A 25,550-nucleotide genomic window follows, 5' to 3' on the forward strand; every position below is an offset into this window, starting at 1 on the left:
TCAGGATGCCTATTTTCATGTGCCTATCCATCCCTCGTCCAGGAGGTACCTAAGATTCATGGTACAAGGCAAAGTTTTTCAATTTCGAGCCCTATGCTTCGGTCTTGCCACGGCCCCTCAAGTGTTCACGGGTCTTATGAGGAATGTCGCTCATTGGCTACATATCGAAGGAGTAAGAATCTCGTTGTATCTCGACGATTGGCTGATCCGGGCCCAATCAAAAGATCGATGTCTGGAGGACTTGAAATTAACACTGGACCTAGTTCAGTCCCTAGGACTGTTATTAAACCTCGGGAAGTCCCAGATGAATCCCCAGCAAAGCATCGTCTATCTGGGGATTCTGATGGATTCTCGGGGTTTTCGTGTGTATCCATCAAAGGAACGACAGGAGAGATGTTTACAGAAAGTGACGACCTTCCTAGAGAAAGAACAATGTTCCGCGAGGGACTGGATGAGTCTTCTGGGGACCCTTTCCTCGTTGGAACAGTTCGTTTCTCTAGGGAGGCTACACTTAAGACCCCTACAATTCTTCCTCAGGGAGAAATGGGATCAGAAGCACCAAGAGCTTTCGGACTCCTTTCAGCTCTCAAAGAGCATAAAGGAGGAACTCAGTTGGTGGTTAGAGCCAAACAGATTAAATCAAGGGCTCTCCCTTCAGTTGTCGAGCCCTTGCCTAGTGTTATTTACAGACGCCTCGGAAAAAGGATGGGGAGCGACTCTAGGCTCGAGAGAAGTGTCAGGCACCTGAAGTGGGGAACAGGTGTCCTGGCATATCAACAAGAAGGAACTAGCAGCAGTCCATCTAGCTCTCGTTCACTTCGAACCTCAAGTCTTAGGTGCCGTGTTGCAAGTGAACTCGGACAACACGACAGCTCTAGCCTATATAAGGAAACAGGGAGGGACTCACTCCTTCTCCCTTTTCGAGAAAGCAAAGGAGCTTCTTCTTTGGACCGAGGAACGGCGAATAACTCTCCTAACCAGGTTCATCCAAGGGGAAAAGAACGTAAGAGCAGATCTTCTGAGCAGAAGAGATCAGGTCCTTTCCATGGAATGGACTCTGCATTCAGAAGTGTGCAACGAGATTTGGGACCTCTGGGGGAGACCCAATATCGACCTGTTCGCAACGAATTGGAATGCGAGGTTGGAGAACTACTGCTCTCCGATATCAGATCCAAAGGCAGTTGCAGTGGACGGTCTCCTTCTGGATTGGAAGGGGATCGACGGGTACGCTTTTCCTCCTTTCAAGATAATAGGAGAAGTGGTAAGGAAGTTCGTCTCGGCGGAGGGAGCCAAACTGACCCTCATCGCCCCATTCTGGCCAGCCCAAGATTGGTACACAGAGGTACTGGAATGGATGATAGATTTCCCGAGGTCCCTTCCACTGCGGAAGGATCTTCTCAGACAACCCCACTTCGACAGATACCACAAAAACCTCCCTGCTCTCAGTCTGACTGCCTTCAGACTGTCGAAGGACTCGTCAGAGCGAGGGGGTTTTCACACAAGGCTGCAAAGGCAATTGCTAGAGCCAGAAGACCTTCAACTCTTCGCGTGTACCAGTCGAAGTGGGAGGTGTTCCGAAGATGGGCCAGGTCCCAGAAAGTATCCTCTTCCAGTACCTCTGTAACGGAAATAGCTGATTTTCTCCTTTATTTGAGGGAGAAATGCAATCTGGCTGTTACCACAATAAAGGGATATAAAAGCATGCTCTCCTCTGTTTTTAGACATAGAGGCCTTAATATCTCGGAGGACAAGGATCTGCATGACTTGTTAAGGTCCTTTGAAACCTCGAAGTCCAAGACTATAAGACCACCTAGTTAGATATTTAATGTCCGAGAAATTCGAACCTCCTCAAAATTCCTCATTCAGAGACTTGACTAGAAAGTCTCTCTTTCTCTTTGCACTAGCCTCTGCTAAGAGAGTTAGTGAACTTCAGGCTTTAGAAGGAACTGTGGGCTTTAAGGAAGATTCTGCAGTATGCTCCTTTAATCCCCTGTTCTTAGCAAAGAACGAAAATCCTTCTAAACCATGGCCAAGGACTTTTGAGATTAAGGGACTGTCCTCTTTGATAGGGAGAGACTTAGAGAGGACATTGTGCCCAGTCAGGATCCTCAAGTTCTACCTAGAGAGGAAGAAGCTACTTGGTGGAAATGTGGATAGCCTTTGGTGTTCCGTAAGAAATCCTAAGAGGATGATTTCTAAGAATGCTCAAGCGTATTTTATTAAAGACGTTATCAAAGAAGCGCATGCTTCCTGTGAAGAGGAACATTTAAGGCTTCTAAGAGTCAAAGCACATGAGGTCAGAGCTGTAGCTACCTCTTTAGCGTATCATAGGAATATGTCTATACAGACTCTTGTCGAATCCACCTACTGGAGGTGCAATTCGGTTTTTGCATCAAATTACTTAAGAAGACGTGCGAAGGAACCTTTATGATAAGTGCTTCTCTCTCGGACTGTTCGTGTCTGCGGATTCGTTGCTGGGGCAAGGAGCTGAACCTAATCCCTTATAGTTAGTTCAGTTAGTAATTTTAAACGTTTTTTGGTGTTGTGTTTTATGGTCGATTGGAAGGGGTTTTGGGAATGCTCCTTTCAAATCGTAGTGTTAACAAATGTAGTGTGGTCAGGTGGTCGGGATTGGTTTTTTGTGCTCCTTGTTAGTGGTTTGGACCTAGGCTCTGTCATGTAAGAGGGTTAGTCCCCATTGATATGACAAAGGTGAAGGCTCTACCATGTAAGTGGGTCAGCCCCCATTGGTATGATCCAAGACAAGGCTCTGTCAAGTAAGCGGGCTCGCCCCCATTGACACGATCCAGAAGAGCTATCAGTGTCAGGTCTCATCCCCACTGAAACTCTTGAGGCAAGCAGACTCATAGACAGTAATCATGAAGTCTTCTGCCCAATAAGGTAGGAACCAAGGTTTTAAATAAGTTTATATATATATGACCTACAACAGATGTTCTTTCCCTGTTTTTATTGTTGTTTATATTGAGTAACTATCTCTTACTTGCCACCAAGGGTGTCAATCAGCTAAGTATATATCTGCCGGGGAAGTTGCATGTACAAAAATGATATTGTTAGTATACAATAAAGTTTTGTACATACTTACCCGGCAGATATATACGATGAATGGCCCACCCAACCTCCCCTCAGGAGATAGGTGTAAGAGAAAATCTGTTCTGAAAACGGGAATGGTTCCTATTCCCGCCACCCAGCAGCGGGAGAGGGTGATCACCTGACCTACCTGTAGCGTGTGCCGCGAGTTTTGAATTCTGTCGGGACGTCAGAGACATAAGCTAAGTATATATCTGCCGGGTAAGTACGTATGTACAAAACTTTATTGTATACTAACAATATCATTTTTGTACATAATCCGTTCCAGAACCTCCCTCAAAATCCAAAACGTATGAAAACCGAAACAATAATTCCCATAGGGAATAATGTAAATACAGGCAGCCCCGGTTAACGAACAAGGGTTCCGTTCCTGGAGGCTTGATGCTAAAAATTCGTCGCTAACGGAAATTCAAAAGTAACGGAAATTCAAAAGTCTATCAGTGCCATTCTCCACCTTACGGTGGCCTAGACTCACTAACGACCTTAGACAGTGTCACAGCCAGGTATTTTGCCCTAATATGTAATAACTCTTTAATGAAAATTACAAAAAGTCACCTTTCCCAGACTGCTAAAGTTTCCTGAACAAAATAGAATGATAGAATTATCATCAGTTACATTACAATAATTGCTTAAACGCTACAGCCATAAACAAGTGAACAAAATCAGTCGTTAGGCTACAGCAATCAAACTGAATCTGATAATAACAATGTTATGCTTGCATTTCAGCCATCGTACAATAATAAAGAAATTACCGTAGTTACGTTACAAGTGATGTTAGTTAAGCAGAACAGGACTTATATATTTTTACCTTATACCTTTATTTGGTATGGAGAAAATATTAACAAGGAAATATAGTACTGCTAAATTTAAGCTGCAGCTGAAGCTGAGAAAACAAAATGTTCACACTGCTAATGACTAAATGATCGTGCATCAGCAGTATGGATGCAACTCAACCCACAAATAATAGTAGTAAAAAAAGTATTGTTTAAAAAATACTGCCCTTGAAAGAACACATTTTACTGTTGTTTTCACGTTGATAAAAAAGAAAAATACATACATCTCGTATTTTTATGAAATAGGATGAAAATAAGGAATGGAATAGTTAAAGAAAAAAATGCTCCGGACACCATCTATTAACGGAAAAAAAACAATCTAGTTCACAAGACGTATTTGTCCCATTTCAACTTAAAAGCACTTCATATAACGAAAAATAACCTTGTCCCATATAAATAGAGTTTCTAGAGATCTATTTATGCTAAATAGAAGCAAGAAAATCGTTCTGAGTCGAGTTGAATAGAGCAAAATAAACCTGCCTCTGTCCTCAGCTGATTTTTCCAAACCAAAGCATTGATCGCTATGTTTGTACTTCTTCAAAATACTATATACGTAGTAATATGAGGCTATATATACACTATTATTGGATACAGGTAGAAAGTAAAGCATAACTTTTTAAAAGAGCCAAGGAAAAGATGCATATTCTTTATGTTCATAATTTACGAGGATCTGGCGTCAAGGTATATAGCTTGCGTGGTGCTTAGGCGAAGTACCGACTATCGAAACCAGACAACGCCGCCATTTATTAACAAAAAAAAGTAACTAAGTTTTTGTTCACAACAACATGTATTTAATCCATATTTCAACCCACATGTCAATAGAATTTCTAGAGATTATTTTACATTAAATATAAACAAGAAAATCGCTCTGAATAGAGTTCAATATACAGCGAAATAATCTTGCCTGTGCCTTAAGCTTATTTTTCAAAACCAAAACATGATCGCTTTGCTTGTATTTTGCTTGTATTTTATAATACAATAGCAGTATAATACTACATACAGTATTATTGGATACAGCGAAGTAAAGGATAACTTTTTTAAAAAGCCAAGGGAAAGATGCATATTCATTATGTTTATATTTTATGAGGCGGTCTCGGCACCTAGCCTAGGCCACCAATAACCAGACAACGGTGCTGTAAACCCTACAGAGGGTAAAACTCACTTCTGAATAGGCAGTCCCCGGGTTACGACGGGGGTTCCGTTCTTGAGACGCGTCGTAACCCGAAAATCGTCGTAAGCCGGAACGACGTTTGGAAATATGTCTTAAACTAATAAAAAGTCTTAAAAACCTTACTTGTAATCCTTTGGTTACACTACATGTTGTTTCCTGTAGTTTTATGTACAACCTGGAGTTATTTTCATAAAAAAAATGCTGGTTCTTGAAGGTAAAAACTATGAATCCAATCTGGTGACACTACATTCTTGAAGTTTTATGTACAACCTGGAGTGATTTTGCCAAATCTTGAGGGCTACAAGAACAGTTGATTACTATTTACGTATCATATAGACTAATTAAAGTAAACGTATCTTTAAATAGGCTTATATATTAGTATCAACAAAATATTTCCTGGCATGAGTCAGGGGCCGTTTAATGAAACGAACACTTCTCTGTCCTATCTGCTCAGAAAATAAACGTTACGTCAATCCCCGAGACCATTATTGCCAAGACGCCTCTCTCTCTCTCTCTCTCTCTCTCTCTCTCTCTCTCTCTCTCTCTCTCTCTCTCTCTCTCTCTCTCTCTCTCTCTCTCTCTCTCTCTGATCAAATTACACTGGAACCTTGACATACGATTGCCCTAATATAGGAATGTTTTGAGATACAACAGAAAATTTGCGAAAATATATGCTTTGATATACAACGAAATATTTGAGATACCATTTTGCGATGAGCGATAGTTGTATAGGCGACCGATAAATGGCGTTCAGTCTGTTTGTTTGTTGGTGCTACATGTTAACATGTCGTTGTTTAGTTCGTTGTATTTGTGCCTATTTTTCTTGTTATTTTGTCTATTTTATTATTAACCATGGGTCCCAAAGCTAAAGACAAAGCAGGTGATAAGAAAAAACCCAAGAAAATTATTTCGATGGAAGCAAAGCATGAAATTATAGCAAAGTATGAACGTGGTGTTCGTATCGTCGATTTGGCAAACAAGTATGGTCGAAATCCTTCTACAATATCCACGATCATCAAGCAGAAGGAAGATATAAAAACCTTCCAAAGGCATCACCATTATTTCTAAACTACGAACTGATTAAAAAAAATAAATAAAAATTAGTTTAGCAATGTTATTTCATTTGTGTTTATTACGTAGTTATTAGTGTACATACGTAAATAAAAAGAGAACAAATCGTTCCCTGCCACCCTTCCCTACCTCCTCCCCCTGCTGGCCTCACGTCATCTTTCGTTGTGGTAAGTAAAATTCCTTTCTTTTTTTATTGATTTTATCAACATTTATTATCATTTATCACATTGCTATGTTATTTTATCATTATGTGTGTTATTACTCGTTTATTTGTGTATAAATTGTGTATATTATATGTAATTTAGCTGTGTTTAGGTGTGGTTTCATAGCGCTAGAACGGATTAATGCATATTACATTATTTTAAATGGGAAAAAATGCTTTGAGATACAACTGTTTTGATATACGACGATGGTAACGGAACAAATTAAATTCGTATGTCAAGGTTCCAGTGTACTGGATAATGTCTCTCTTTGGATACTTCGATTTTGCCAAATCTTGAGGGCTACAAGAACAGTTGATTACTATTTATGTATCATATAGACTAATTAAAGTAAACGTATCTTTAGCCCTCTTACGCCGATTGGACGTATTAAACGTCGAGTCAAAATGTCTCCCGTATGCCGATTGGACGTATCATACGTCGACTCAAAAAAGTTTTTTTTTAAATTCACGGAAAAATACTTATAGGCCTACCAGCCGAAAACCTTTGAATCACGTGCCTTGGGGGATGCTGGGAGTTCACGGATCAAGGCGTTGTTTTATTTACAATCGCTACGCAGGCGCGCAACCACGAATTTCTTTCTTATTGCACTAAAAAGTATCAGTGACACATCTCAAAAATTATTTCGTTAGTTTGACATAATTTTTGCACCATTTTAAATTATCTGATACATGGAGTATTATATATGAAAATGTGTGCAATTTCATGTAAAATACAACAAAAAAATACTCATGATTGTAGCTTTTATCAGTTTTGAAATATTTTCATATAAGTGCAAAAATTTCAACCTTTGGTCAACTTTTGACTCTACCGAATCGTCGAGAAAAGAAATTTGTAAGCTAAAACTCTTATATTCTAGTAATATTCAATCATTTGCCTTCATTTTGCAACAAATTGGACGTCTCTAGCACAATATTTCGATTTATGGTGAATTTATGAAAAAACTTTTTCCTTACGTTCGCGCGGTAACTCTTCCGATAGATTTTTTAGTGTGATTGTCCTAATGTTTGCACCATTTTAAATTTGCCGTTACATAAAGTTTTATATATGGAAATGTGCGCAATTTCATGCACAATACAACTAAAAAAAACCATGGTTGTAGCTTTTATCAGTTTTGAAATATTTTCATATAAATAACGTTCAGTGCAAAAATTTCAACTTTCGGTCAACTTTGATTCTACTGAAATGGTCGAAAAACGCAATTGTAAGCTAAAACTCTTATATTCTAGTAATATTCAATCATTTACCTTCATTTTGCAACGAACTGGAAGTCTCTAGCACAATATTTTGATTTATGGAGAATTTATATATATATAAAAAAAAAAAAATTTTCCTTACGTCCGCGCGGTAACTCTTCCGAAAAAATAAGAATTTTATTCGTGCGATTGTCGAAATGTTTGCACCATTTAAAATTAGCTGTTACATAAAGTTTTATATATGAAAATGTGCGCAATTTCATGTAGAATACAACTAAAAATGATTGAAGGTTGTATCTTTTCTCTTGTTTCGAAATATTTGCATATAAATCACGATAAATAGAAAAAAACCACGTTCGGTCAAATTTGACTCAACCGAAATAGTTGAAAAACGCAATTGTAAGCTAAAACTCTTACAATCTAGTAATATACAGTCATTTATCTTCATTTTGAAACAAATTCGAAGTGTCTAACACAATATTTAGATTTATGGTGAATTAAAAAAAAAAAAAAACTTTCCCTCAGCGCTCTGATTCGTGGCCGAAAATCTCCGAAATATGTACGTCGCATTATCCTAATATTTGCTCCTTTTCATATTAGCCATTTTATAGAGTTTCTTATATTAAAATGTGCGCAGAATCATGAAGAATACAACAAAAAATAATTGAAGGTTGTAGCTTTTCTTATTTCCGAAGTATTTGCCTATAAATAAATATATATATAAAAATTTCAACATTCGGTCAACTTTAACTCGTCCGAAATGGTCGAAATCTGCCATTCTAATCTAAAACTCTTACAGTATCGTAATATTCAAACATTTTTCTTCATTTTGAAACAAATTGGAAGAATCTAGTACAATATTTAGATTTACGGTGAATTTTTGAAAAAAACATTTTTTTACGTCCGCGCATTACAAATTCGTGCATCATTTTGTGATAATATTTTTCCGGTGTTGCTTTTATCTTTTTACAATGTATTATATATCAAAATGGTTGCAATTTAGTGTACAATACAACGAAAAAGAAAGTAACTCGTTAGCTTTAACCGTTTTTCGCACAGCTCGATTTGAATACAATTATGGATGAATTTTTTTTTTTCGCTACCATATATCGCATTATTTACATATGATAATATTTTTTTCATTTCTGATGGTTGTATACTAAACTTCAGGCAATGAAAAAAAGGAGCCAAAAATGAACTCTTAATCTTCAAAACTAAGCGCGCTGTGATTTTTTGAAAAAATTATTTTTTCCGCTTCCGCGCTCACTCCAAACCCGCCTCGGCATACGGGAGAGGTTTTTATTTTTAGGGCTTCGGCGTAAGAGGGTTAAATAGGCTTGTATTATTAGTATCAACAAAACTTTTACTGGCATGAGTCAGAGGCCGTTTAATGAAACGAACACTTCTCTGTCCTTAACTCGGAGCATCGGAAGACGCCTCTCTCTCTCTCTCTCCTCTCTCTCTCGTCTCACTCTCTCTATCTCTCTCTCTTCTCTCTCTCTCTCTCTCTCTCTCTCTCTCTCTGATCAAATTACTGGATAATGTCTCTCTTTGGATACTTGGAATTTGCGTTGCAATCTAACCAGAAACTTCGTTTTGTTATTATTACTGAAAACAAGCAATGATTTTTTCATTATTTGCACTTTTGGACTCTTATATGTAAACTTTGCGCATCGCAAGCTAGTATGTATTCATTCGCTCAGAAACTAGTTCCGCATATGAGGCATCACTAAAAAACATAAAAAAATACGACATAAAAAATGTCGAAAATCATCATAACCTCAAAATTTTTGTTGTAATCTAACCAGAAACTTATTTTTATTAATATACTGTGCTAAACTATAAAGGATTTTTATCATAGTATGCGTTTTTTAAAAGCGTCGTTAACTCGGAGCATCGGAAGCGTCAACGTCGTAACGTCAGAACAAACGTCGTAACCCAGGCCGGATTTTTCAATGAATATTTAAGAAAAAGCGTCGTAACCTCGGAACGTCGTAAGCCGGAGCCGTCGTAACCTGGAGACCTACTGTATATTGAATAAGAGCCTTAAAAGCAAAATGCCAGTAACCAATACCAACGGTAACCGGGGGCTGCTTGTACAATTAATGCGTTCCTTGCCCCCAAAAGTAATTTTAAGAAATACATTTTATAAGGAGTGAAAAGTTTTATATACAGGAAACAATGAGAAATAAATATAAATGACTAATGAAATGAATAAATTAACATTTAACATCAGTCTTACCTTTATGGAAAACACTTGTTAGTGTATGGAAGACAGAGAGGAGGGGAGAGGGAGGAGGAGATTTTATTGTTTGGAAGGGGAATCTCCCTCCAGAAGGACTTTAGGTATCAAGGACATATCTAGGGTTACTTCTCTTCGTTTTTTTACTGGCACTAACTGAGGTTACTTCCCCTCTTTGCTTTTTACTGGCACTAGGACCAGCTTTTGAGTAACTGGACCCCTGTCGCACAACAAAATTGTCCAGAGACATTTGTTTTTGGCATTTCTTTAAAATTTGCCGAAAGTTAAACATGGCATTGTCAATAAACATGTTGGAGACACGGATTACAACTTTTTTGTTGGGATGATAATTCTCCACGAAATTTTATACATCATTCCACTTTGCAAACATGTCCTTAATCCCTGAAGTGGGCACATTAGTATGCCCATTTGTTTTCTGAATTTTTCAAAGCAGCCTCTGCTGGCCTTAAATTCACTGACAGCAGCATTTGCACACATTTTCTCACTGAGATCGGCATGCAACTTCCTCCAACACCATGCTACGAGTTTTTTCTTAAATTCTGTAGTGTTTCTCACCATTTTTACAGAAGGACTAGCACTTGGAACTTTCTTTGGCCCCATAATAGCTAATTTAGCAGTTGCACTCGAGTAAAAAAGGACAAAAAACACAAAAACAACGAACACAAAAGCAGAATGGGTCATGCGCTGGGCCCCGGATGGAGCATCTCCGAGTGTACGAAAACTGAGGAAACTTACGATATCCGAGACAAAATTTTGTAGAAAAAAGTCTACAAAAAGCAAAACATATGAAAAGAGAGGTGTAAGAAAACTGAGGTTTGACTGTATATACAGATGGATCTCAGTCAGAACAAAGTTAGATATGCTGCAGTGTCCCAAGACATAATGTATCATTTCTCTCTTCCCAATAATGCCTCAGTATTTACAACTGAGTTATGTGCAATCATATCAGACATAAAAATAATCAGACAACACTCATTTAATAATTTTGTGATTTATAGTAACTCCAGAAGCGCTATAGAAGCCATCCAAAGTCACAACCTGAAAAATGGTATTATACAACAAATTAAGTTTTCACTCCATATAAGTTACATAATAATAGAAAAAATATAGAAATATGTTGGATCCCTGCCCATGTAGGGATTAAAGGAAACGAAGAGGCTGATAAAGCAGCTAAAGAAGCAGTCCACATGACAAACGCAAATGTAAATACCCCTATTAGTGACTATATAAGATATATAAAAACAATCATTATTAATAGATGGCAAAATAATTGAATGAGGAGCCCATAAATGATAAATTGAAACAGATAGAACCTTGTGCTGAAAAATTGTGTTCATCATATCAGAGAGATAGACATGTACAAGTAATTGTAATGCGTCTTCAAATAGGTCATACTCGTTTGATACATGGGTACTTGTTACAGACCCCAAGATCTGCTCAGGTTCTATATTATAATAAAACAAAAAGGATTCAACACCAACAGTTGAAACTCGGGATACGAATATAGAAAGAAACTCAACCAGAACAGAAGTTTATTTACAAGCTCACTAACAAAGTTAAATGCAGAATGGTTTCTCCTATTTACATAACAAAATGAAACCTTACAATATGTGAACTGGGGAAACAGTGCGGTAATGAAATAATTGCTGGCCAGTTTTGCAGCAGTTGAAATCAGTGCTCGAAGCGAGGGCTTCTCAAATGGGGACAGTAGAAACTTCAGACGGCTTCTTGACTCCGTACTGCAGGAAGAACTAAAACTTAAAGGGCGGGTTCCTCCTCAAAACCACTTGTAGGACGTTTCTTCTATGAAAGGGGTTGCTCAGCGTCGAGATATCTCTCTCTCTCTCTCTCTCTCTCTCTCTCTCTCTCTCTCTCTCTCTCTCTCTCTCTCTCTCTCTCTGACTACGAACTGCAGACTTAACTTGTTTCTGTTCACACTCTCTCATGCGTCCTCTTCCTCTCTTATCCTTCGTCTGTTCCTTGTTCTCTTATCTCTGATGATCCCTCTCTGATGATCTGTTCTCTACTTCCTCAGGGCATATATATATATATGGCAATTTGGGGGCGGGACTGAAAAGGGCGGAGCTTAACCACCAAATGTCGTCTCCCAACAGGAACTTTTTAGAAGGATCCAGACGAAAAGTTACATCATAATACGCGGCGTTTCTGACGACGTGACGGCGCATGCTGAGTTCCATAATACACCTGGGGATTCTCGAACAATCATGAGAACAGACGCCTTCAATATGTGCACGAATGCCTCCTTGCTGCAGACCTACTTCAAGATGCATTTTCTCCTTTAATATATAATTCTTTGCTATGAAGCGATTACCATGACACTTTCCCCCAAAAGAAAAAAAAATTAAATCAACTGATTTAATTATTTTTTTTTTTAAAGAAAAAAGAATCAAACAGCAATGGAACAATTCTGCATAAAACTTCAACTCAGTTAAACAAGGACTCAGTTAAACAAGCACACTTCTCCATTCATTCACCCAAACGTACAAAACAGAAAATGGTCATCATTCTGAAAAATCTCTAGAGAGGCTATCAGATATAACATTATTCTTTCCCCTTAATTTTCCTTTTCTAACCTCGGATTAAACTTCAAAATTTCTTGAGCACCTCAGAGCTTTTCTCAAAACTAATTTCTTTCTGAGATACCAACTACGTTCACGGGTGGTGGCCACGGCACGGGGCGTTCATTATAATTCTTGAGCAAGTTTACATGCATCCACTTTGCTCTACGCTTACCCATATCGATGAAATAATTTAGATTTCCCCTCTTTTCCAAAATTGAAAAAGGACCTTCGAACTTATAAGATAAAGAGGGACCTTCTTTCTGGACTAATACTAAAACTTTATCTCCCACACAGAAACCTCTCTTTCGCTCGAAGATCATGTTTCCATTTAGTCTCCCCTTGACTCCCACTCTCGTTCTCCTTTGCTAGTTGCCAAGCGTCTCTTAAATTGTTTTTATAAGACTCTAGATTAGTTATGTAGTCCTCTCTACCTTCTTTAAGTATTAAATTACATTTTAACATTTCCAGAGGACCTTTAACGGTGTGACCGAAAACCAGCTTGAAAGGACTAAATCCTGTAGTGTCATTCAGGGCCAACCGTAAAGCTAACAGAACAAAAGGTAACTTTTCTTCCCAGCCATTTTCAAAGTTATTACACAGTTTTCGCAAACAACTCTTTAACGTTTGGTGAAACCGCTTCACAATGCCCTGTGATTCGGGGTGATAAGGTGTGGAAGTGACAAGTTTAATGCCTTACTCTTTCATTCTATCCCTGAAATATTTGGATACAAAATTACTACCATTATCACTCTGTATAGTACAAGGCAGACCAAACTTAGAAAAATAATCCAACTATCGTTTAACTACGGTTCTTGCGTTACAGCTTCTTACGGGTATCGCCTCTGGATAGCGAGTTAGTCTATCAATGATTGTCAACAGATATATACTCCCTCCCTTACTTCCAGTCAAAGGTCCGACCATATCGATAACTACATTCTCAAAAGGTTCGCCTACTGAAAGAATATTACACAACGGGGCTCTGGGAATTACTTGATTCGGTTTTCCGGCAATTTGACATTCATAACAGCTTAAAACATACCTCTTCACGTCACTTCTCATTTTAGGCCAAAAATACGCCCTACTAATACACCTGAAAGTTTTATTTACTCCCAAATGTCCTTGCTCATCATGCGCTAACTTCAAAATTAGTTCACGAAGCTTCCTGGGAACCACTAATTGTTCGGTGATTTCCTCTTTACTACCTGACTTAGGACGAACATAACGACACAAAACTTCGTCTTTTAAACAAAACGTTTCCTTACACACATTATTGAGATCATCATCCAGTTCACTTTCAAAAATTCGGGTTAGTGTCTCACCCTCTCTCTGAAACTTGACTAGCTCATCCTTATTCAGAAGGTCAGTGCCTAATTCATCACAGTAACTATTACTTGATTCCACTACATCAACTATGTTACTCTCGACAGCTACACCTTCTGCTTGGCTATCACTGTCAACACCGATAGAGTCAGGTCTCTCAGCCACAGTCACGCCAAGATCAACCTCGCCACCTCTATCACACTCGTTCGAATTCACGAACAAACTATGACTGTAGTCTATGTCTGTATCTAAACCTAACCTAGTTACTACCATTTCAGGCACTGGAATCTCACTCACAACAGGATTCACATTCTTGGGTAAAGTTAAGTCATTACCGACAATAATGTCAACGCCATCAACGGGCAAACTGTCAACAACTGCTAGTTTCACTTCTGACACTACCTGACTTTCCAAGTTCAACTTCAACAAGGGACAAAGAACACAAGTGTTAGGAAATCCACCTAACATGACTTTTTCTTCCATATTGATTTCTGCCCTGTTTGGCACTCTCTCTCTCTCCTAATTAGTGAGACAGCAGCTCCTGTGTCCCGAAGCTAGACTACTTCTCTCGAATATTCTCCTCCAAGAGAGGAAACTACACCTTCTGAGAGAAATTCACCAAAAAATTTCCTAGTTTCTCTCATCACATCATTCGTACTTGACAAAATGTTTACTAGAGACACTGGTTTCTTAACGTCCTTCCTTTCTACTGCACAATTTCTTGCTAAATGCTTTTTCTCAATACATCGGAAACAAGTTAATTCTGAGCCACTAAATGCCACTTTATTCTTACAAACCTTAGACATGTGACCAGGTTTTCCGCATGCATAACAGGAATACCAGGTTTTCCACATGCATAACAGGAATAGTCACTTTTACTCGCAATGCTATTACTGGAACTGAAACTTTTACTGCTTTGAACTCTACCAGACAAAGAATCATTTCACTTCTTACTGACACTTAAATTATGAGTCAGACTATATTCGTATGCTAACCTAGTTGCTCCTGCAAAAGATATTCCTCGCCTGTCTTCTATATAAAGCTTAATCTCAGGGAATACGTTATCTTTGAAGTTTTCTAGCAATACTAAGTTTTTCAGATCGTCAAAATCATCCACTTTAGCAGAAGTTAACCAATAAAAAAACAGCCTTCCTAACTTCTTACCATATTCTACATATGTAATATTCTCATCCTTTCTCAAACTTCTAAGTTTCTTATGGTACGCCTCGGGTATTAACCTGTACGCGCTAAGAACAGTTTCTTTCACAATATCATAATCATCACGTTCCTCCTTAGACATGCAACTATACCCAGTAAGTGCTTTACCACGCAAAGGTGACTGTAAATATAGAGTCCACATTTCTTTAGGAGAACCTACTCTTTCCATTAACCTCTCAAAACACATGAAATATGTCGTTACATCTTCTTCATCAAACTTTGGTACTAATTTCAGCACTGCACTCATACCCAAACCATCAGCTCCATTTTCGTTCTCTCCTGTCTGACTGCTAAGAGTACTTTGCCTTAACTGAGCGATTTCCAACTCATGCTTATGTTCTTTCTCTCTTTCTTCCTGCTGCATTACCAACATTTCTCTCTCTTGCTGCATTTTCATAACTTCTCTCTTGCTGCATTTTCATTGCTTCTCTCTCTTGCTGCATTTTCATTACTTCTCTCTCTTACTGCATTTTCACTACTTCTCTCCCTGACTGCATTTTCATTACTTCTCTCTCAGCCGCTCTTTCATCTCTGATACTTTTCTCTTTCTACCTTTCAACATACAGAGATCGTTCCACTCTAGACCTAGAAGCTTACCCAACTCAATAAACTCTTTCACCATCTCACTCATTCTGGTTCTTCCTATATTCTCCCTGTCTCAATCTGTTATGGCGCCGAATACCTTAGCAAGGTCGCCAATAATGTTACGGACCCCGAGATCCGCTCAGGTTCTATATTATGATAAAACAAAAAGGATTCAATACCAACAGTTGAAACTCGGGATACAAATATAGAAAGAAACTCAAACAGAACAGAAGTTTATTTACAAGCTCACTAACAAAGATGAATGCAGAATGGTTTCTCCTATTTACATAACAAAATGAAACCTTACAATATGTGAACTTGGGAAACAGTGCGGTAGTGAAATACTTGCTGGGCAATTTGGCAGCAGTCGAAATCAGTGCTCATAGCAAGGGCTTCTCAAATGGGGAAAGTAGAAACTTCAGACGGCTTCTTGACTCCGTACTGCAGGAAGAACTGTCAGTTTTAAAACTTGAAGGGTGGGTTCCTCCTCAAAACCACTCGAAATGCAGACTTAACTTGTTTCTGTTCACACACTCTCATGCGTCCTCTTCCTCTCTTATCCTTCGTCTCTTCCTTCTTCTCTTATCTCTGATGATCTGATTTCTCTACTTCCTCAGGGCATATATATATGTATATATAGATATAACAAAATATAATATATATAAAATATTATATATATATATATATATATATATATATATTTGGGGGCAGGGCTGAAAAGGGCGGAGCTTAACCACCGAACGTCGTCTCCCGACAGGAACTATTTAGAAGTATCCAGACGAAAAGTTACATCATAATATGCGGCGTTTCTGACGACGTGACGGCGTGTGCCGAGTTCAATAATACACCTGGGGATTCTCAAACAATCATGAGAACAGACGCCTTCAACATGTGCGCGAATGCCTCCTTGCTGCAGACCTACTCAAAGAAGATGCATTTTCTCCTTTAATATATAATTCTGCTATGAAGCGATTACCATGACAGTACTTAATGAGCATCCCACGTAGTCTTGCTCCCAAGTGCTCAGAATGCAAAGTGCTGATAACAGTCAGGCATTTGTTGTGTGTCCAAAGTATGACCAGCAGCAACTGTCAACATTTGGAAATGAATCAGTAATAGAAATTTTGTCAGAGTCTTTCACACTTTCCGTGGTTCCAATTATGATGTTTATGGGGAACTGTGATTCAATTCATAAAATATCAAACTAAATATTAAAAAACACGAAAACTTGCATTTAATGAATTTAAATTTTTTTTAAATGTTACAATATACCAATTTAGTGTATGTATATTTATGAGTGTGTGTGCTCCAGTATGAAAGCATGGGCCTGTATGTGCCTTTGTGGAGTTTTTAATTTAATTGTAATTTATTCAACATTATATTGAATGACCTATTTGGTCCCAGTGCTTGGCCTGAGGCCTAGACCTGGCATTTTATTCTAAGCTGTCGGGCCAGCCCTATTAGAGCTAAAAGTCAGTTAAACTACTCATGTAATAATGATACAGTTGAATCTTTTTTGTCAAGAATCAGGGTGTTGCAGGCCAGTCATCGATCTCTCTCCCTTGAACTGACTCATTTGCCAGACTCTGTTCAAGATGGAAACGGCACAGTCTATGCTCAATTCATCAGGGAGAATGACTTCGTACCACGGTGGACTTGTAGGATGCGTACTTTCAGATACCCATCCATCAATCCTCTCACAAGTATCTTCGCTTTGTCCCCTGGGAGACAGCATTCCAATTCAGGCTACTTTGCTTTGGGCTTTAGACCGCTCCCCAGGTATTCACGTGAGTGTTCACCCTTGTGTCAGCATGGGCCCATTCACACTGAATATGTCTGGGAGGTATCTTAACAATTGGTAAGTCTTGGCAACATCTCGCTTGCAGTTGCTCTAAGACAGAGATTGAATTCTGCCATGTTCTGGGGATTATAGTAAATCTTGAGAAATCTGATCTCATACCCAAGCAGAGGATAAAGTATCTGGGCATGTGATAGACATGGCAACAGTGAGAGTCTACCCCTCGGACTAGCGCATTAGCAGGTTCAGAGAAAAAGTGCAGAAGTTCCTGTTGTGGCAGGAACAACCAGCAAGGCAGTGGCAAGTTGGTCTTGGTCACCTGTCGTCCTTGGAAAAGCTGGTCCCTCATGGGCAGCTTCACCTTTGCTCTCTCCAGTGGAAAATGAAGGAGTTTTGGTCTCCAGCATGGGATGCTCCATCGTTTCCCATCCCCCTCTCACAGGAGGTGAGACAGGACTTAGCCTGGTGGCTTGACGACAGAAACCTCATAATAGGAGTGTCCCTGCACACTCCCTCTCGCAAGATGCTTCTGTTCTCAGATGCTTTGACCAAGGGATGGGGCACACACCTGGAAGAGTTGATGATTTCAGGTGTGTGGAACTGAGAAGACAAGCACCTTCACATCAATATCCTGGAACTCAAGGTGGCCTTCTTAGCCCTCCATGAGTTTCAGTATTAAGCGATGGGACACACAGCGGTGATGATGAGCGACAACAACACGGTAGTGGCATATGTCAACAAGCAAGGAAGGCTAGTTTCTCTTTTATTGCACCAGTTGACAAGCAGGTGCACGAGTAGGCTGTAGCCTACTCAGTTAAGCTGTCAGCCAGGTACATTCCAGGCAAGAGGAAAGTAGTAGCAGACATGGTCCGTTGCCAGGGTCAAGTGATAGGAACAGAATGGTCCCTACACATGGACCTTCTGCATCAACCACATATAGAACAGTTGCATCAGTCTATGGAGTCACTAGCTCTTCACTGTTGGATATGATTGAGAGAGTGGGTTGAGTGACTGGCCCTCTCCCTCTTCCTCTTTCTGTTAATTTTGTCCTCCTCCTGCAGGCAGAGGGCAAGTTAGCAGGCTGTCACTAGCTGGAACTGGTTCAGATGTAGGTGAGTTATAACTTCTATTCTGTAATATCTTAGACTTCGTAGAAGCAAACCATTCCCTCTCTCTGTACCAAGGGGAGAAAGGGACAGACAATGTAGACTTTTTGCTTTCTATGGCCTTTCATTCTCCTTGAAGAAAGTTGCTCTATACCCATCTGTTCAAGAGAGTGCCCAGAGGTCTGACATTCGAACATATAGTTCCTATACTTCCTTCGTTTTTGTCAGAGGTGAGGTCTTTCCTTGATCTATCGACAAGGAAGAAGACCCAGGTGTGGCGAACTACCAGTCAGTTCAGAGACTTATTCAGCTTTCTCCCTTCAAGAAGTAAAGGTTTGCATACCGTGTGGGAGCAAATGACAAATTTTGAAAGTAATTTGTATTTTTCCTATCTCTACAAACCTGAGGTCTTTATACTTAATGCCCAGCTGACACGATTACCTGGGCTGAAAGTAAAGTGACACTCTACCAACTTGGTGGGAGAACCTCCCACCTGGTGGTTAGGTAGTTAACTACCATATAACCTTGTTAAAAGTTAAACAGCTGGTTTCCAGCTTCGATGAATAGTATTCTTATATAAAGACCTCAGGTTTGTACAGTAAGGAAAAATAAAAAATACAAATTACTTTCAAATATGTGTCATTTCTGCAGGTGAGTATGAAACAAATAGATTTGTGATATTCCAAACTCTTAAAGGAAAGATGTTATTTGATTGTCAAAATTAAAGTTAGCTGGGAATGTGTGGTAAAGGCAGAAGCTGCTGGTTGAATTGTCGACCAATTTTGGCCTGAATAAATTTGTTGATTCTGAAAAGCATCCAAGGATTCTGTTTTATTTCTTTTCTGACAAATTGTGTCCAAATGATCATTACATTGTAATGTTTGTTTTCCCAGAGAATGCTTATTTTATAGTTATGACCGGTGCTATTAGGAACATGTTTTTCTCAGATTGTTTACTATTTTATTTCAGAGTACAATTCCAAACAAAGGAAAATTTCATAAGATCCTAACTAGGACTGAATGAAAATGGAAGCTGAAAAATCGTCACCATTGCTGTTCATCAAAGAAGAGAAGGAAAATTCGCTGTTCATCAAAGAAGAGAAGGAAAATTCGGATGAGGATCTTACTGAAAACACCGGTGAAGGCTCTTCATTTGCAGACCCCTTAGCAGTCAAAGAAGAACCAGAATTTCTATACCATAGTGAATTTGATGTGAACTGTTCCTTCCATTCTATTAAGTTGGAGGAGGACAGCTCTCCGAGCTGTGATGATGAAAGCGGAAAGATCTGTATTGCAGAAGAAATTAGGCCTTTGGGTAAAAGAGATGCATCATCAAAGAGAAGCAATACAGCAAGGAAGCAAATATCTTGTGCTGAATGCCAAAGGACATTTTCACAGATGTGCAGACTGAAATCCCACATGAGAACTCATACAGGAGATAAACCATATACTTGCTCTATATGTCAAAGAAGTTTTTCTCAACAAAGTCATCTCAAAAGACACTTGAGAACTCATACAGGAGAGAAACCATATACTTGCTCTATATGTCAAAAAAGTTTCTCTGATTCAAGTACTCTCGCAAAACACATGAGAACTCATATGGGAGAGAAACCATATACTTGCTCTATATGTCAAAAAAGATTTTTTGAATCAAGTTATCTCAGAAAACACATGAGAACTCATACTGGGGAGAAACCATATTCTTGCTCTTTATGTCAAAAAAGTTTTTCTGATTCAGGTGATCTCACAAAACACATGAGAACTCATACTGGAGAGAAACCATATACTTGCTCTATATGTCAAAAAAGTTTTTTTGAATCAAGTTATCTCACAAAACACATGAGAACTCATACTGGAGAGAAACCATATACTTGCTCTATTTGTCAAAGAGGTTTTTCTTGTCTAAGTCATCTCAAAACACACATGAGAACTCATACAGGAGAGAAACCATTCACTTGCTCTGTATGTCAAAGAAGTTTTTCTCATCAATGTGCTCTCACAAAACACATGAGAATTCATACAGGAGAGAAACCATATACTTGCTCTACATGTCAAAAAAGTTTTTCTAGTCATTGGTATCTCAAAGAACACGATAGGAAATTCCATACAGGAGAGAAACCATATACTTGCTCTACATGTCAAAAAAGTTTTTCTCAATTAACTATTTTAAAAAATCACATGAAAACTCATACATGAGAGAAACCATATACTTGCTCTGTGTGTCAAAGAAGTTTTCTGAGCCAAATCATCTCCAAAGACATGAGAATGAATTTACACTAGACAGAAACTGTGTACTTGATCTCTGTCCAAGTAGTTTTTATTACATGCTTTTATTTAAATTGACCTCTGCGTCTGTCTGCCTGTCCCCAAATCTTGTATCTTAAATTTTTTACCTGTTCCTTTCATTCGATGGACTTGAAATCATGCATGGTTACTCATTCCTAATTCTCTTTTATAGCTCGCTATAAAACACAGTGGACTGACTGTATGACTGCATTTTGTTTTAGGCTAGCCAGTCAGACTAAATTAATGTATTATTCTGATTAGATTGAACCTAATTATTTAGTTTATTTTGATATATAAACTTAAAAATGTTTATAAATGATAAAAAATAGTTTATATGTGAATGAAATCTTTCATTTGACCCCATTAAAACTGAAATAATATCTGAATAACATTGTGCACTAGTGTACTATACTGATTGTGGGCTAAATGCACCAACACTAATCTGAGTGCACCAAGTATCATGGCTCGAATGCACCACTTCCTAATTAATGTGCATCTTTCCTTGTGGTCCCCATCAACCTACTTAATTCACATAACACCTGGCCTTTGGGAACTATATAAGTAACTATAGTATTGCCTCGGTCCTCAATCGTACCAGAACTCGAAATAATTCCATTTAAATGTGAAATTTTGAGTAAATTTTGTGTCAGAACTCAAACAAAAACCGGAATCCAACCAAATGAATCATACGATTTTTGTAAGCAAAAGTGTTTCGGTTAGTCACTGCTAGTTGGCATTGTTCCCATGCTCTTTAAAGCCCTCTCGTTTTGGTGCTATTGTTTTGAGCAAGTAGTACATGCTTACACAGTTATTTCCTTAGTTTTTGGGACTTTTTGTACTGTACTATTTTGATTCAATCATTGCAGACAGGCAGAAGAGGAAAACGGTAAGAACCACAATTTAACTTAAGAAGATTAGTGAAAATTGTTATGACAACCTTAAATCCTGCCAAGATATTTAATGGTGGGCTTAAACCCTTGAAATGTTAATAGTTGTGTCAATAGTTAACTACCATCACAAATATCAACACTGTAAACAAAACATCTTTAATAATAGTAAACCGTAGGTTATTCAAGTGAATCACTAGCGATACAACTTTTCATACTGTAAACAGACCAACTTTAATTACAGGAATTACCGTGGATGATTATCATAATTAGGCATTGGGATGAGCGAGCTCCCACATTGTTACAGATGTAAGATCTCTATTTGTAATTCTAAAAACTGAAAAGCTCTATAAACCTAAATATCTTTGGGAGGAAATGATCGTTTGAATATAAACATTGTCATTGTACGCCATTTGCATTTGAAATTGTTACATTCTCAAAATCTCGGCTGATTAAGTACTATCGATATCTTCATTGCCATTACTCAGCTGCTAGAAGAGATGTAATTTGGAGATATTTGTAAATTAACAAAATTGGTTATTAAACGTGCACAATATTTGATTTTATAAGCGTGGTATGATTTTGCCAGTTCCAGACATCAAAATCGCCTGTTCTATTATTTTTTTTTATAGTTATGGCAAATGACGTCAGCAATTGGCTGTTTCTTGATTGTTTATGTCGGTACAAGTTTACAATCGAAATATCTTAGTGGAGGATGGAGTAACATCATAAGTATTATGGTTTGAGAGAGAGAGAGAGAGACTGTTGCCCTAGATAGGTTGATACACTGACATCTAGATATACATTTGCAGAAGTCGAATAATAGTTGTATATTGAGAATAATGACCATTTCCATATAACTCTTGTTTAGCTGTATCTAATCCTATTGCATGTATAGCTCTCTGCCATCTGTTTAGTTCCTAAATGGAACATAATTCACAGATACGTTTCTTTCATAAATTATTAGTGCTGGGTTTAAGAATTGCCGCTACTTTATTTGCCTCCCAAAACATTTTGCAGTCTGCTCATTATTCGTAGTTCCCAGTCGTGCTTGACTCAGATGTTCATAATTCGTAGTTCCCAGTCGTGCTTGACTTACAAGCCTTGTTCTTTACTAAAGGGCAATATTTTCTTGGTTGTATTTTATAATCAAAGTACAGGGTTTTGTGATATAGATAGTTCCCAAGTTATCTTTAATATCTGGATTCTTTCCAATTGTAAAGGGTCACATTCATAAAGCATAAAGAGGCTATAAAAAGTGCCCCTATTTTACAAGGATATTTTATAAAAAAAAATTAAATATCATAAAATGTAATGAAAGATATTTTAAAGTGATTTTGAATATTACATTCCAGTAGAATCTGTATGAAATTTACCATAAATTATTACTGGACGTAAACAACTTTTAAATATTACTGTGATAGGCCACCAGGACAACAATATAGTTTGTTTACATCCGCTCATGCCACTAGCTGTCGATGTAACTAAGGCAATTTACCTCAAGTTTGTGATAACAGACATAATTTGGCTTATTTTTAGTATTTTATTAATTTGCTGTAATAGGCTTGGTTTTCAATGTTTTATTATTAGCAACAATTTTTGTGCCTACCCTGTACAGTACAAATCGCATACCTAGCCTCAGAGCCATATATATACGGCTCTGCCTAGCCTATGGCGTTGTTTTTCTACGACTAAATTTTTCGATTTCCTTACTGGCTATCTCTGACTCGCCAGGACTTGCTACTATCGATCTTTATCTTCTACTAATGGGTACCTTAGGGTTTAAAGGGGTTTGTAACCTTGCCTATTCACATTTCCTTTCACCTTTGAATCCATACCATTCCACCTGCATATTCCATAGAAATCATAAATAAAAAGATCGCCTCATATCCTTAAATCACCAATGCATCTAAAAATAATTCAAATGACCTACAGGCTGCTCATTAGCTAAAGCCCGTGCTGGCATAAAGCCAGCTTAATACTCCAACAACAACAACAACCTATGGCGTTCAGTCAACCATCAGTAATACAGCTGCATTGGGCATACGTTGGCCAGTTATTTTGATACAGTATATGTTTAAAAATTAAAAAGGTGCTTCTAATACGGTATGTTATGTAACAATGAAGTTATTTAATTGTAATTTATGTGTAATGTTTTGTATAAATAGGCAAGGTTAGGATAATAACGGGTGATCAAGAATGGATGAATCCACTTTCATTTATTTCTTGAAGGAAAAATTAATTCAGATCTCAATTAAATCGCATATTGTCGCTTCTTCTGGAATGGATTACCATCGAGGTCTGGGGCTTTACTGTCATTCACTTCGCAGGATTATTTTCTTAGAGAAAGTGATTTATTTTAAAAAGTCTGAATAAAAATGAAATATTACAAGACAAACACATTATGCTATGAGGGGGAAGTTTAAAACTCAACTCCCTCACTTGGTAGTTACTTCTCAATTTAAACTATACAAGTGTAAGTGTTTTTGTAGCTGGTAGTTGACCTCTGATAGAAATTACTTTGCTAACTACTTGTTTATCTTGCCGCTGCTTGTCTACCAGTAGCCTACAGTAGTACTGTATTTAAGGATGAACTGTTGAAATTGAACATATGAAAATGTATCCTTAGCTGTAAGTTCGAAAGTAGACCTATACAGCAGAACTTTCTCCATGTAGGTACAGTGGACCCCCCATATTTGCAGGGAATGTGTACCAGAACCCCTCAAAAAAGTCCCATAACTGCCTATTTTAATAGATCAAACACACACACACACACAAAATGTTTATATAGGGTGTGAAGGAAAAAGTACGGCTACTCAAGAATTATCCATGCAGTGTGATATCTGTGATGCTTGGCAGCATAGAATTTGTTGCAACTCTGGTTAGTGAAACTTTAGTAGTAGTATTTTTGTTTTATTATAGTATATATTAGAAGAATCAATAGTGTTCAAAGTATGTAGATTAGGAATTGTGCAAAATCTGTAGGTGTGGTCAGATAATGGATCAGTGTGTGTCTGTGTGGAGATACTAGTTAGGAATGTAAATAAACCTCTATGAATGCTTTCAATACAGGTACATGCATACCAAATATGAACCTCATTAGTTAAGGCATGAGGAAGAAGGCATGAAAGACAACAAAGATAAAGGGTACAAAATAGCGCCCATAAATGGGCACTAAAGCTCACCTGATATATCTTCAAATGTTATAACTTCACTGTTATTCAGTAGCAATTGTGCCAGGCAATGATGAACTCTATATATTCTTGGATTAAAAAGATTTGAATTAGAAAAATAAATCTGACCTTTGACTGTAACCTTGACCTCTACATACGGATGTTGTTCAGTAGCACTTGTTCTAAGGTATATGAGCATTAAATATGATCCTGATATGTTTCGGCATTACAAGGATAGGAATCAATAAAAAAATTGACCTTAATTGCTCCAATGACCTCTGACATCTACATATGAACTCATATTGCATAGCCCTTTGCCTAAAATATAAGCATACCAAGTATGAATCTGATATATTTCTGCAATACAAAGGATCAGAAACAACAAAAAGTGTAGTACTACATATACCAAAACAGCAACCAGTGTCAACACCCAATAACAACCTATTTATTTATTTCCAGAAAAATTAGCATCTGCAACTGAGATGGGACTTGAAACATGAGGCCACTTTGGAAATTGAACACTTTTTCCTTCATTTTTTAGGTATTAGGTACAAGGGACTACTACTGGAAGCTAAACAAGAGGGAAGTTGAGTCGCCTATATGGGTTTGCCATAACTGTATGCTCAGCAACCTCCTGCAAATGGATATTGACAGGTTCAATGGAATAGAAATTCCAGATGATCTGGTATGCAGACCGTTTGCCAAAAGACAACTGGTCGAAAGACAATTCTTC

General features: G+C 38.0%; 2 protein-coding genes across 7 annotated transcripts in view; one reads left to right on the forward strand and one right to left on the reverse strand.

Annotated features, from left to right (window-relative positions):
* The window catches only part of LOC135199279 (gastrula zinc finger protein XlCGF17.1-like), a 365,386-nt gene extending 344,329 nt beyond the window's left edge, over positions 1-21,057 (forward strand). For all 5 annotated transcript variants that reach the window (XM_064227175.1, XM_064227174.1, XM_064227177.1 and 2 more), the window contains one exon: positions 19,442-21,057. In XM_064227175.1, coding sequence (XP_064083245.1) covers positions 19,492-20,667 — 1,176 coding nt within the window. In that variant the 5' untranslated portion in view covers positions 19,442-19,491 and the 3' untranslated portion in view covers positions 20,668-21,057. The remainder of the gene's footprint in view (positions 1-19,441) is intronic.
* LOC135199280 (zinc finger protein 436-like) overlaps positions 1-25,550 on the reverse strand; it is a 534,458-nt gene that overhangs the window by 271,607 nt on the left and 237,301 nt on the right. The window lies entirely within an intron of this gene.

This window comes from Macrobrachium nipponense, chromosome 25, assembly GCF_015104395.2.
Source record: "Macrobrachium nipponense isolate FS-2020 chromosome 25, ASM1510439v2, whole genome shotgun sequence".
Lineage (NCBI taxonomy): Eukaryota > Metazoa > Arthropoda > Malacostraca > Decapoda > Palaemonidae > Macrobrachium > Macrobrachium nipponense.